The sequence below is a fragment of the Parasteatoda tepidariorum genome, chromosome 8 (assembly GCF_982258835.1).
Source record: "Parasteatoda tepidariorum strain Cologne lab strain chromosome 8, Ptep-v5.0, whole genome shotgun sequence".
Classification (NCBI taxonomy): domain Eukaryota; kingdom Metazoa; phylum Arthropoda; class Arachnida; order Araneae; family Theridiidae; genus Parasteatoda; species Parasteatoda tepidariorum.
The window spans coordinates 6897501-6910101 of record NC_141762.1 but is presented as its reverse complement, the minus strand read 5'-3'; the positions used below and the strand labels follow the sequence as shown (position 1 = coordinate 6910101).

The 12601-nt window shown below is 28.2% G+C and overlaps 2 protein-coding genes across 6 annotated transcripts in view; one reads left to right on the top strand and one right to left on the bottom strand.

The window, feature by feature from the left end:
- Positions 1-8991, top strand: part of tapas (tudor domain-containing protein 7 tapas) — a 71975-nt gene extending 62984 nt beyond the window's left edge. For both annotated transcript variants that reach the window (XM_087149768.1, XM_087149769.1), the window contains exons 23-26: positions 835-906; positions 1755-1877; positions 4341-4458; positions 7623-8991. In XM_087149768.1, the coding sequence (XP_087005894.1) occupies positions 835-906; positions 1755-1877; positions 4341-4458; positions 7623-7849 (540 nt within the window). In that variant the 3' untranslated portion in view covers positions 7850-8991. The remainder of the gene's footprint in view (positions 1-834; positions 907-1754; positions 1878-4340; positions 4459-7622) is intronic.
- Positions 8992-12530: 3539 nt separating this feature from the next.
- The window catches only part of LOC147805251 (uncharacterized), a 17698-nt gene continuing 17627 nt past the window's right edge, over positions 12531-12601 (bottom strand). For all 4 annotated transcript variants that reach the window (XR_015428612.1, XR_015428610.1, XR_015428611.1 and 1 more), the window contains one exon: positions 12531-12601. This exon is cut by the window's right edge and continues 310 nt beyond it. The gene's annotated coding sequence lies outside the window, so the exon portion shown is untranslated.

Sequence of the window (12601 nt, the reverse complement as noted above, 5' to 3'; positions counted from 1 at the left end):
ATACTAAGTTAATGAAACCTATATCATTTAAAATTAAGTGCAATAGTTATAAATTGTTCATTTTAAAAATATTATAGTTTAAAGGTGATTTTATTCTGGGGGTACCTCAAAATTACGGATTTTTAGTATTATCCATCTAAAAATTAGGAGCATTCATATGATTCTTCTGGCACTATCTCGTAATTACACTTTTCCCAAGACTATTGGTTCTCTGACTTTCGCTAATCAAAAACGAAATTTTCTCAGAATTCTCAAACTAAAATTCAAATTTTGTAATGTTTGTTAATTCTCGCTAACAAAGATGCTTACTTAATTATTCCGGCAATATGATTCTTTTGGTTTGGCCGATTTTTGCCATTTAGAATTGTGCTGGAATCCGTTAATATCGCTATTCTTATTCATGAATTTGAATATCAAAATCAATCTTCATATTTATCTAATTTAAAAGTTTCACGTTGCGATTCGTATTAATGTGATTTAAAAATACAATGCCACGATTTGTATTTACATGTTTTTAAAATTCAATATCGCTTTTTATATTCACATGATTTTAAAAATTCAGCATCACCCTTCTTGTAAGAGCTAATACTTTTCTTAAATTAGTTACTATAAAAGAGTCATATTCTACATTGGTAGGTATTTTAATTCTAAATCTAATTTTAAAAAAGTATGTTATGTACAAAACATGCATGATATGTAAATTGATATAAATTTTTTGCAAATAAATATTCCAGGATTTTTCACTTAGTGTCTCAACAATCTCCCCCGAATATATTGTATTCCTCTCTGTTTTTCCTATAGCTTTCTTTTATTAAAAACCATTTGATTTTTTAGATCCAGCCTTTAATAACTAATAAGGAGACAACTGAATTAGGTAGTCAAATGGATCAGTTTTATTCTTCAGAGGTAATATTTATTTTTATTCATACATATTTTGGACACTTTAATTACTTTTGCACTTGCCCTTTCTATTCCTGAAATTTCTCTGCTCTTGAATATTTTTTGTTGTAACAGTATTCTTCTTAAGCGTTTTTAAAAGAATGGTGCACTCCGGTTGCCCATTGATCTTATAGGTGTGTCCTCCTTGCACTTTTTGTAAAAATTAGCTGCCACCCCTTAAAAAATCTGCCTTTTTATTTTATTTTTCCAGAAAAAAGTTGTTTTAATCAAAAGTCTTCCAATTTAAGATTTTTTATGTTGTCTAGTTACATACTTACAATTTGCATGATATTCGGCCTCAGAGGTATTCTTGTCTTTTATTTTTGTTCTGTATGGCTCTGTAAATCATAAATGCTGTGTCAAACTTCTACGGCTCATCCATCCTCCCCATGACCAAAAATGTCCTTGTACACTGCTATAGGGCACTGCTCTTCCCTTTTAATGAAGGTATCCTTTTTTTTTTTTTTTTTGCCTAACAATCAGTGTTTTTATTTATCTTAATTTCATGTTTTCTATCAATTATTTTCCAAAATCACATCAAATAGGCTGTGAAATAGTTTTATTTCAATTTAATGATTTTTAAAGCTGGTCATTAAAATTACCATACAACAGCTACTACCAAATGTAATTTTCAACAGTTATTAAAAAAATTAATTAGATTAATAAAAGTATCTGTTTAAAGGGACACAAAGGGTAACTGTTCATTAACGGCCCCCAAGCAGTCGCACGCTTCTATGAAATTCCTTTTGATGTGTGGCAAGAGTTTGCCATAACATATACGGATCACCCTGTACATAAACATTTTTTTTTATTAGGATAACTTGATTGAAATGGAATTGAGCCTGTTAAAAGTGAATGAGTATTATGCTGTCAGACATTCAGATGGTCACTGGTATCGATCACAATTGCAATCTATCATAAGTGATGATCCTGTTCAGGTAAGTCTTTTCTTTTACACATACAGTTAAGGTATTGGACATTAAAAATAAAGATTGTTTATTCAATCGTGAGAGGACACATAATTTTAAAGTGGAATAGAATTTCGGTTGTCATTAAAAATCTTTAAAAATTTTCCTAATGGCTAATAGAAGCAAATTTTCTAGTGGCCAATTTTTTTCAAAAGCAAAAAAAGTAACTAAGCAGCAATTGGCTTTTGAATTCCTATTAAAACCTAAAAATTATCATTTGAAGTGAATATTTATGTAACAACTAATGAACGGCATTAACATTAATTGTAATATAAAGTAAAAACAGAAAGTTATTCCATTTTTATAATTATTAATCTGTTAAGTTAAAGCAGAAATTAAGTGTCTATTACATTTTTAGCCGTAAAATTATTATTCAAAATGAGTTATCATGTGGTTTTATAGTGTGTTAATTGTTTCTTTCCATTATACATGATGCTTTCATATTATTTTTAAAATGTTGTCTAGGCGAGTTTATTTTGCGAATGATCCAACATTATAACAACAACAAGAAAATGTGCGATTCCTGATACATCACTTAACTAATCCAAATATATTATATTTCTCTCCTGTACTATAAATTCAATGAAGCAGTTTATTATGTTTAGTGGTGCATCTTAATCTGATGGTGCTAAATAAATAAATCTTCAATTGGTAACAAAAAAAAGTATATTTGTTTTGCATTTAATTAAAAATAAATGAAACTAGAAAACAAAAGCGTTTATCAATTTAAGTCACTGTTGTTCTTAATAAGATCATATTTTAAAAAAATGTGCAATAGGGTAGAATAAAGCACACCATTAAAATAAAACATGACTGAGCAAAGTGCACTCAATTTTATAAAAATATTTTATATTTTTCTACTTTTTAGAACATATTTAGTTCTGAACTAATTGCACAATTATATTTAATAACAAACAAATATTGTATTCTGTAATTTAGAAGAAAAAATGAAACTGATGTACCACATTCTTATAACAGATCAGTAAGTAGAATAATTTAATTTTATGCCAAAAATAATATAAATGAAATTCTGGTGTTGGATTTCAGTTAATATCAAAACTTTAATAAATAAATTTGTGTCTGAACTTAATTCCCTTAGATACAAAAGTGAAAAAATAAAATGTCTGCAAACAACTATTTTCCTCCATAAATATTTATTAAAGAAACAAGAACCTGACTAACTCTTTCCAACATCACTGAAAAATAAAACATACCAGACATGGCTAAGCAGCACCCTTTTTAATTCAAAGTTAATGAAAAATCGATAATTTACGAAATTAAAATTTTGAATTCAATAGATTCTTGTTGTGTTCAGTTTGGTAGCTTTTCATTCATTTCTAGCCATTTTCATTTTGCTATCGTATGTAATGTTATTCCTATAGAAATTTCGTTTATCACTAATTATAAAAATTTCTAGTTGAAATTTGGAAAATTGCGCCTTAAATATGCAAATAAATGTATTTCTTTAATAGCCATGCTTATAGCAGTTCTTTTTTTTGTTTTTTGTTTTCAGCTCATACACTAAAAACAAATTCAAAACTTAACTACAAGCTACTCCAGACCTGTAATGTAACTGTCTGGCATGAAAGGTAGTTTTAAAGCTTTAATAGATTAAAAACAATGAAATTTCAGTCTTCACTCTAGAGATTTTTAAAATCATTTTTAATTTTTCCACAGTTATATTATAAGCATGCAGGCACAGATGTGGAGGTGTCCGAACCAAACTCCTTGATAATAGAAGGAATATAATAAAAGGGGCTGAAAACCTACATTTTTTTTTTTTTAAAATTACATTGGAAATGACATAATTATTTATAAAAATTTAAATCCAGATTTTGAATCCACTTCTTTTTATATAAATGCGAATTGAAACACCTCATGGTAAAATTTTTTAATTCAAACAAAATATTTTTATTTTTACCCTTAAATTTTAAAGATTTATAAATTTATGACAATCATATTTTATTCTTCATAGAATATTTTGCATTAGCCAAACAATTGCTTATAAAATTTAATTTCAGAATAACTTAATAAATTTAAAGTTTTAGTATGGTTAGTTGTAGATTTGATGCCCCTTTAGACTGGAAGTAAGAGACCCCTTTTGCCTCCACCCCTCTGCACGTGACTGAATCAGGGTTCAATGAAAAGTTGGGTCATTAAGGGTTCGGTGGCCTAAAAAATTTGGAACCCTTGATTTAAGCACACTGTGCATTTTTATAATTACAGTCTTACGCCATATAAATTCGACATCATCAGGAATATTTTTTACGATTGCTTGTGGTCCCACTGTGGCCAGGTTATTTGTATGAACAATTTCGTGAGACATTTGCCTGAGAATATGAGATATACTCATCAATACAATGTTACACAATCCATAACGTTTCGTAATGTAATATTTTTACAATCTCCTATGAGTTTTTTTTTTTTTTTTAGATTCTTGTGAACTACGTGGATTATGGTGACCTTTTGACAGTGAATATGTCTCAACTTCAGAGCCTCTACTCCAATTTCAGACATTTGCCTTGCCAAGCAATCAAAGCATCTTTAGCTGGTAAATAATTTTACTATTATTAATCTGTATAATAGTTATATACAACAATAAATGTTTGTGTGTCCCTTTCATCTTGTTTATCTGTAGTTTGATTGCAATGGGATTTTGCATGCTAATAGTTTGCAACACTAGAAAGGTCACATGGGGGTTGTCATAAATTTTTTTTTATCAAGGATTCATTTGTAGTTTAAACTATGGATGATTCTTTTATAAGATAATTTGAAGGATTTTAGTTTACTGCTTTATTTGATTAAAAATGAGTTTCGCTAAGAGTTTAATTTTTTTTTATTGTTATTGGTTTCTTAAATCACGTGAGCACAAGAATGAGAATCAATGTGAATTGTTTTGGTGCCATGTGAGGATGATGTAACCTTATATTTACATTGTTTATAGCTGTGCTTTTTAAAAATGTCTTTATAAAGCAAAACTATGTTATCTTTTTACATACCAAATTATTAAAAAATTATCCGAAATACGTTTTTATCTCATTAAATAAAATATATTATACACTTAGACAAAAATTTTTTTTAATGTTAAGTATTTTCAAATATTTAAATGTTTTAATTTATAAATAGATTAAAGTATTAGTGAATCATTACAAAAGTGTGAGAGACTTGCATGCAAAATTGATCGAAATAGAAAGCTGAGAAATGAGGAATCATAAAATGGTGTACTCGAATGAAATATCAGTAACTAAATAGTTCCACGGGTGACGCTCAACTTCAAATAATCATGTTTTATCAACTTGTAATGATAAACGGAAAATCTTATTACAATGTCAGACAAGTCCCAACATGAAATTTTGTTGTTTCAATGTTATATTAAAATATTAGTGATGCTTAAAAGTCTGGTCGGTACATAAAGAAAGTTAAAATTTATCAGGAGTTAAAAATTGAAGTTGTTTACTGAGTGCAAGCTCTTCATAAACCAGGGTTGGCTATGAAGATACCTATTTAAGTCAGGACACTGGAAATAACCAAAACAAATTAAGCAAAATAGTAACTAAAAATAATCAATAAAGTTGTCTAGCAATAACTATCATAAAAAATAGCTTAAATTCAATCATACAATTTATTATAACACAAGAAATGAAGATATATATTTTTTTAGCTTTATACAGAATTTTAAAATGTATCTATCATATTTTATTTTTGTTAATAAAATTTATGCTATTTATAATTGTCAATTCAGTATGTGGTTTGTATCTTTAGTGTATAATTTATTAATATTGCAGTTAGGGATGTAACGAATATTCGGCCACTATTCGGCCTAGCCGAATACTGAAATCATTCGACTGAATATGAATATTATTAGATATTTGGCTGAATAAATTCATAATAATAAAGAAAGATATTTTTTTAAATGTGCTTTTAAATATATTTAATCATGAATATTGCAGAGTTACATTTCACTGCATTAATTATTAGAAAATCTATCATTTACTCAATTTAAGTTGTATAATACATAAGTGTATTTAATAATGTTACTTAAATAAAAACGTTTTCTCGTTGCAAATTTATCATCATGTGTATTTAAACAAGCATTGGAATCTTTTACATTAAAATACAAATATATATAGTTTGTTAAATAGAAGTGTGAATACTATCTGAAATACAGAAAGTTTAAAAAAGCAAATTTGTTAATATTTATTTCATTTTTAATTTAAAAATTATTTAATTACAAAATTAAAATTTCAAAAGTGAAACTTTTTAAAAAGTTCTTAATTTTCTCGGTTTTAATAATTTTTCTGACAAAAAAGAAAGTTAAGAATACATTTAACAGTAGTAATGAGTTCTTATTTTAAATAAAATAGCATATAAATTACAAGAATAACTATAGCTAAAATATGCTATTATAAATTATTTCGATTTATAAAAGCCATATTGCCTTGTTATTGGCATCAAGATTTTTAAATTATTACAAAAAATAAATCAAGTTGTTAAATTCTTTTTAAATATACAAAGATTAAAAAAGCAATTTTGTAAATATTTATTTCATTTTTAATTTAAAATATGAAAATTACTTTAAATACAATCAAAAGAGAAATTTTTAAAAAGTAAGTATTCGGCCACCGAATATTCGGTATTTGGCCGAATATTCGGTATTCGGCCCCATCACTAATTTCAGTATTAATAAAATTTAAATTTGACTATGTTATTTTAACAATTTTGTTAAATTGTGTTTTACTATATTCATTTAGACAAAATTACTATTGTTTTAACTTCTTAAGAAACTCATTAAATGAATTTTTTTCCTTATCATGGTGCGCAGGGTTTTTAAAAAGTGCTTTAAGGTGCTTATTTTCGATTTTAGTTTTTTAAAAGCTCTTAAAGGTGCTTTTTTTCATTGGGTGTTTTTAAAAAGTGCTTAATTTTCCCTTTTCAAAAATGAGATTTTTACTTTACCATTTTGATTTTCGCCACGTATTATGCAAAAGCGTGCTTTTCACATTGTTCTATCAAGGTTTTCACAATTTATCCAACCACAATCCATTTCGGCATACCAATAGCGTTTCAAAGCACCAATCATTTTACATGTTTGATGAAATACTTGCGAGTCTGCGTGTCCGTCTACTGAGCAGGGTTCTGTAAGATAATTGCACTCTCATGTGCAACTCTGCAGCATTCTCAATTTTAGGCTTCTTTTTTCACCCTCTGATATCGAACCCAAAAATCTCTTGAATATTTTATAATGGCTAATATAATAAAGAAAAGAGTTCTTTGTCAGAAACTAGTTATTTTGTAATGATCATAAGTCTTTGAAAATTATTTTGCATTTTGTTAATGTATGTAGTGCTTAAAAGTAATTTTGAGTGCTTAAAAAGTACTTAAACGGTGCTTAATTTTTCCCCGACTAGTTTCTCCTGGATTCATTGAAATTCTCCTAGTTTTGGTACATTTTAGAAAATTCCCTAAAGTTGAGTCAATTTCCTAAAACAATCCCTATTGAAACAGAGTTTTTGTACAGATTATTGTTTACTAGAATATTTGAAGAAGTATTACTAATATATAATGAAGCCAACCTCATTAATAGAAATTAGCTCAAAACTTTTTTGTTTTTTGATTTTTTCCTCTTGGTTTGGAGGAAACCTATTTCTTCCATTTTTTTTTTCTACTGTCGAAAAAACATGCCATTCGTTGTACTAATTTTTTTCTTTCTTTTAGGTATTAAACCTGTAGAAAGGGATTGGAGACCTCTTCACTGTGTCGAATTTAAAAACATGGTCGAGGAAAAAGTATTTTCTTCAATTGTGCGCAGAAAGACTTACCGAGAATCTCGTGGTAACAAAGTGTTAGAACTAGAACTGACTCTAATTGATGTTAGTGTTCCCGGGGAAGATGTGTACATCCACGAGACTCTGATAAATAGGGGAATCGCCAGGCCGGCTTAGAATCAAATAAAATTCTAAAAACATAGGACTTATTATTCAAATTTTGTGATAACTAGTTTCATCTAACTTTTTTATGAATGCGAAAATACAGATCCGATTTCAGGATTTAACAGACTTTTTTCCAATTATGATGGTTATCAATAACTTGATATGAATACACATTTTTTATGAAGTGTAAAGAGATTGTTCAAGAAGTGTTTTTGATTCAGGTTTATTTGTATTATAATGTCTGTGATAATGTCTAAAGAAAAGATGTTTGGAAATGAGTTTCTGTCACAGAAAAAAAGAAATGTGTTTTAATAAATGTTTTTTAAAGTAATCTTTAAAGTTTAAAGATTACTTAGTATCTTAGAAAATATTAAATGTTGGCTCTCTAAATAGTTCTTTCAAAATCAAATACGTCATTGCCTTGTGTATATAATTTTTTTAAGGTTGTTTTTTTTTCTTTCTTTTTTTTTCTTTGCTTTAGTCAGATGCTTTTTTGATGTTTACTGAAACCAGGGTTCATGATTTTAAGTTAAATTTTTTTAAATGTGATTCAAATTCAAATGTTTAAAATAAATTGTCACAATATATTTAAAAGTGTTCTGCTGCAGGAAAAATATAGCAATAAATAATGCTTATTTTATAGCAATAAATAATACAATTTCTATACTTCATTTAAATAAATCAATATAATTTATTTAAATGAAGTATAGAAATATATGAGTATATTCTAAGAAACGAGTTAAAGTATGCAAATTTTAAATCCAATTTAACAAGAAACTTTAATTTTGAAACAAACTTATGCTGTCTTATGTAAGCACTGGAATTTAAAAAATATCAAACAAAATAATTTTTAACTTTTCTTGAAGCTACATTAGAATATCTTCATAAAATTTCAGATTTAGAAATTAATTTTGCATTCTGAAAATACAGAAAACCTAAAATTTTTCTGATATTGTTTCCTAAGTGCTCAAATTTATTATACATTAATACAGACTATAAAAATCAAGAATTTTTTTTTTTAAGGGAGTTGATTTAAATCAGAAAACCCTGGTTGAAACAATGAAGAATTCTAATTGTTTTATTTGTTTGTCCTGTTAATTGTACTGTAAGATTTTAAATTCTGAAAGGAAACTAAATAAATATTTTACTATTAAGATGTTATGTATACTTTTTGTCTTAACTTGTGACACAGTGTTTAGGATTTAAATTAAATAATTAATTCACTATTACAGTTGAACCTGTATTATCCAAGGTATTTGAAATCGAATCTGCTTCAGATAATTGAAATACATTAGGCTCCAGATTTTCAGGTCCACAGTTGCCAAGATTCCATACTACCTATCCTTTGTTTAAAAATTTGAAATTTAGGAGCCTACCATTGTAGTAGGCAGAGAAGACAAAAATGAAGAATGCTGTAGAGGTATTCTGATTCTATCGAGTCATAAATGCTCACCTTTGTGCTATTTATTAATAAGTATTTTTGCATTCGTAATTAATTATATTTTATAACCGTCATTGAACAGCCGACCTAATTTTTGGATTTACGACTACTAATATTCAACTCCGTAGCCTTGTCATTTTGAACCCAATCCAGAAGACAAGGGAACTCCTGAATCAAGTATTGGGAAAAATTTGCCTTTGTGGAGGACTTCCTGGTGAAACTAACCCCCATTTGTGTTAAATGGAGAGGAAGAAAAGAGAACCTCTCACTGTTAGCCTGACTGCAAGGACTGACTCTAACCCATGATCCGTCTACCACTGAGAAAATTTCACGTCAGCACTGTGGTCGGTGCAAGCAATACGATGTGGAATTCGTATTGACCAGCCATCGCCGGAATCGAACCCCGGTTCACATCATTGGAAGGCGAACGCTCTATTCTCTAAGCCATCGCGGCTCAGTGATAAAAAAATAAATTGATTAAAGAATTAAAGCAGCGATTGCACCATCATAATTCGAATATACAATAGGCTCCTGACTATTCGCTCAAATGTTGGGTTAAGTTTGGACAGTTTCCACATCCTACTCATACTATCCCATAATTAAAAATCTTACAATTAATTCATATTAAACTTTAAGATTTTTAATTTTATTTAAGTTACAGTTTTTCTCTAGAATCTAGATTAGCTTATTGCTTTTCTTAGCTCTCTCACTAGGTGCATGAAATTTCTTTTTTTTAATTTTGATATTTTTATTTGAAAATGGAAGGCATTGAGACGAAAATGTACTTCAAACTTGATTGTTTCATCTTAATGCCTTCCATAACTAGTAAAACAGTGTTTTTCATCAGATGGTGCTGCTGACCAAGAAAAGATCAATAAAACAATATTTTTGGAAGAGTCATTGTTTGCACATATAATGTATTTGCTATGTGAATAGAAAATTAGCAGACGCTCCTGGAAATATTTAGTTTGAAATTATATGACATGTGATAGAAAACATTTGTTTTGTTGCTTCTCCGCAAAATCGCCACCTATTGATGAAATTTTTTACTAACTAGAATATTTAAATTTTTAAAAAATGCTTTCTGAGAAAAATGAAGAAACCTGTGCATTTCTATTTTTCTTTATTTCATATTTCAAGTCGTTCATATGTGGGCTACGTAATCTATATGTTGAAATAGGTTCATATATCGAGATGGATATGTGAGCTGAGGATATGCACATGAAAAATATCTTGTGTTTAGTTTGTTTTAACATTTTCTTCATTTGTTTTAATTTTATTTATCTAAAAGTATCAGCATGCACAAAATAAAAATGACACACCTTTATCAATAGGAGACATATTACTCATAACAGACCAATAGACGTCTTATATATAGATGTGAGATAAAGAAAAAGACAATGAATTGGATATTTAATGAAATATTTAGTTAGTCATTATCTTATAGTACGTTAGTGGCTAAAATTACTGCAATGGTCATTCAGTTAGTTAGTCAATTATTTGGTCAGTTTTAAATGATATAGCGAATGAGAAAGTGATTAAAGAATTAATGAGTTGAGGATTTAGTAACATCTTTATCTTGTTAGCAATTAATGTAAGTTTTTGACATGATGGAGGCAATGTGATGTTTTAGTTAATCAAAAAATTATTTAGTCATCTAATAGGGCTTTTGTCTCTTGGCAAATGAGTTTGAGTGATTCTGGCAACCAGTTAGTGTAGAGAGAAAATGAAACTGTGTTTATGAACGTGATTGGGTGTAGCTCAGGCAAGATAGTGTGGGCTGAACACCGCTTCTCATCTTTGAACGTTATATCGCAACAGTATTATAAAAATATTCTAGATCTTTTCAAGGGAGTGGTAGGTTCAGGCTTTTTCTTTATGGATTACAACATACAGGAGCGCTGAGGTATCGGACGCACTAAAAAGTGAAGATATTGTTCGTATGCAATGACCTGCGTACTTCCCCTAATCTAAATTCTATGGAGTGTGCCTAAGATACCCTCACTAAGAACATCTGCTCTCCAAACCATGCAACAGCTGAAAACCACCTTAGGAAAAAAGATTAACTATATACTCTAAGGACGCCTTTGATAATTTATTCGACAATATGAACAACCATGGTGCGTAGCGTTTTTAAAAAGTGCTCATTTTCAATTTTCGTTATTTAAAAGCATTTAAAGGTGGCTTTTTTCATTGGTGGCTCATTAAAGGTGGCTTTTTTCATTCATCAAAGTCTTTGAAAATTATTTTGCATTTTGTTAATGTGTATAGTGCTTAAAAATATTTGAGTGCTTAGAAAGTACTTAAAAGGTGCGTACTTTTTGTTGAAAGATTTGGCTACGCACCCTGATAACAGATGCAAAATGTTAATTAGTGTCGAAGATAATCGCACATCTTATCGAGGTATTCAGATCTGTTTCATTTTGGCAAGAAGATCCGTTTTTCGATGCAGTTTAAAAATCGCCCTAGGGACATGTTTTTACTTTTAATTTTATTGTTTTCCGATGTTTTGATGTTAGCACCATTTTGCATAATAATAAGTGCACATTGACTCTACTAAATAAATAATAATTTGTAATAAGTTTATTTCTTCAAGTAATGTCTAATATTAATTATTCCAAACATTGTAACTGTTTCTTAGCAATTGTCACGCAGTATATATATATATATATATATATATATATATATATATATATATATATATATATATATATATATATATATATATACATATACATACATATATATATATATATATACATATATATATATATTGTTTAAATTGTTTTCTTCTATGGAATCCTCTCGCTTTCTAACCTGTATTGTTGCTCATTGCATCCACCTTCCTGTAGTATTGCGATTTGTCATTTTATTAAAGCTTTTTTGTTTTTTCCTCGCTTAAACAATAATATGCGACCCTTAAAGTATATCATTTTTGCTAATATTTTAATAAGTTTTCAAAAGTGCATATTAAAGGTGGTCTTTACAGAACATCTTGTATTCCATATTTTTTTAGTAAAATTTTTAACAAGGATTTGGAAAATATTTGTAGAGGAAGGGGATTATGAAAGAACATGCACCAGTTCAATACTTATTTTACAGCAACCTATGATTTTATCGATCGAATGGATAAGACTCAGGATTGTCTTCTAAATTTTGATTTGATTTTCAAATTGAAAATTCAGTTTCATAACAATAATTTATTATAAAAGTATCTAACCAAAACAGAAAAGAAGGGATTTTCTCTAAGGATGTTTTTAAACATGCAATTTTATTAATCAAAAATTACCACGTAGCAAAACATATTAAATGACAAAACATCA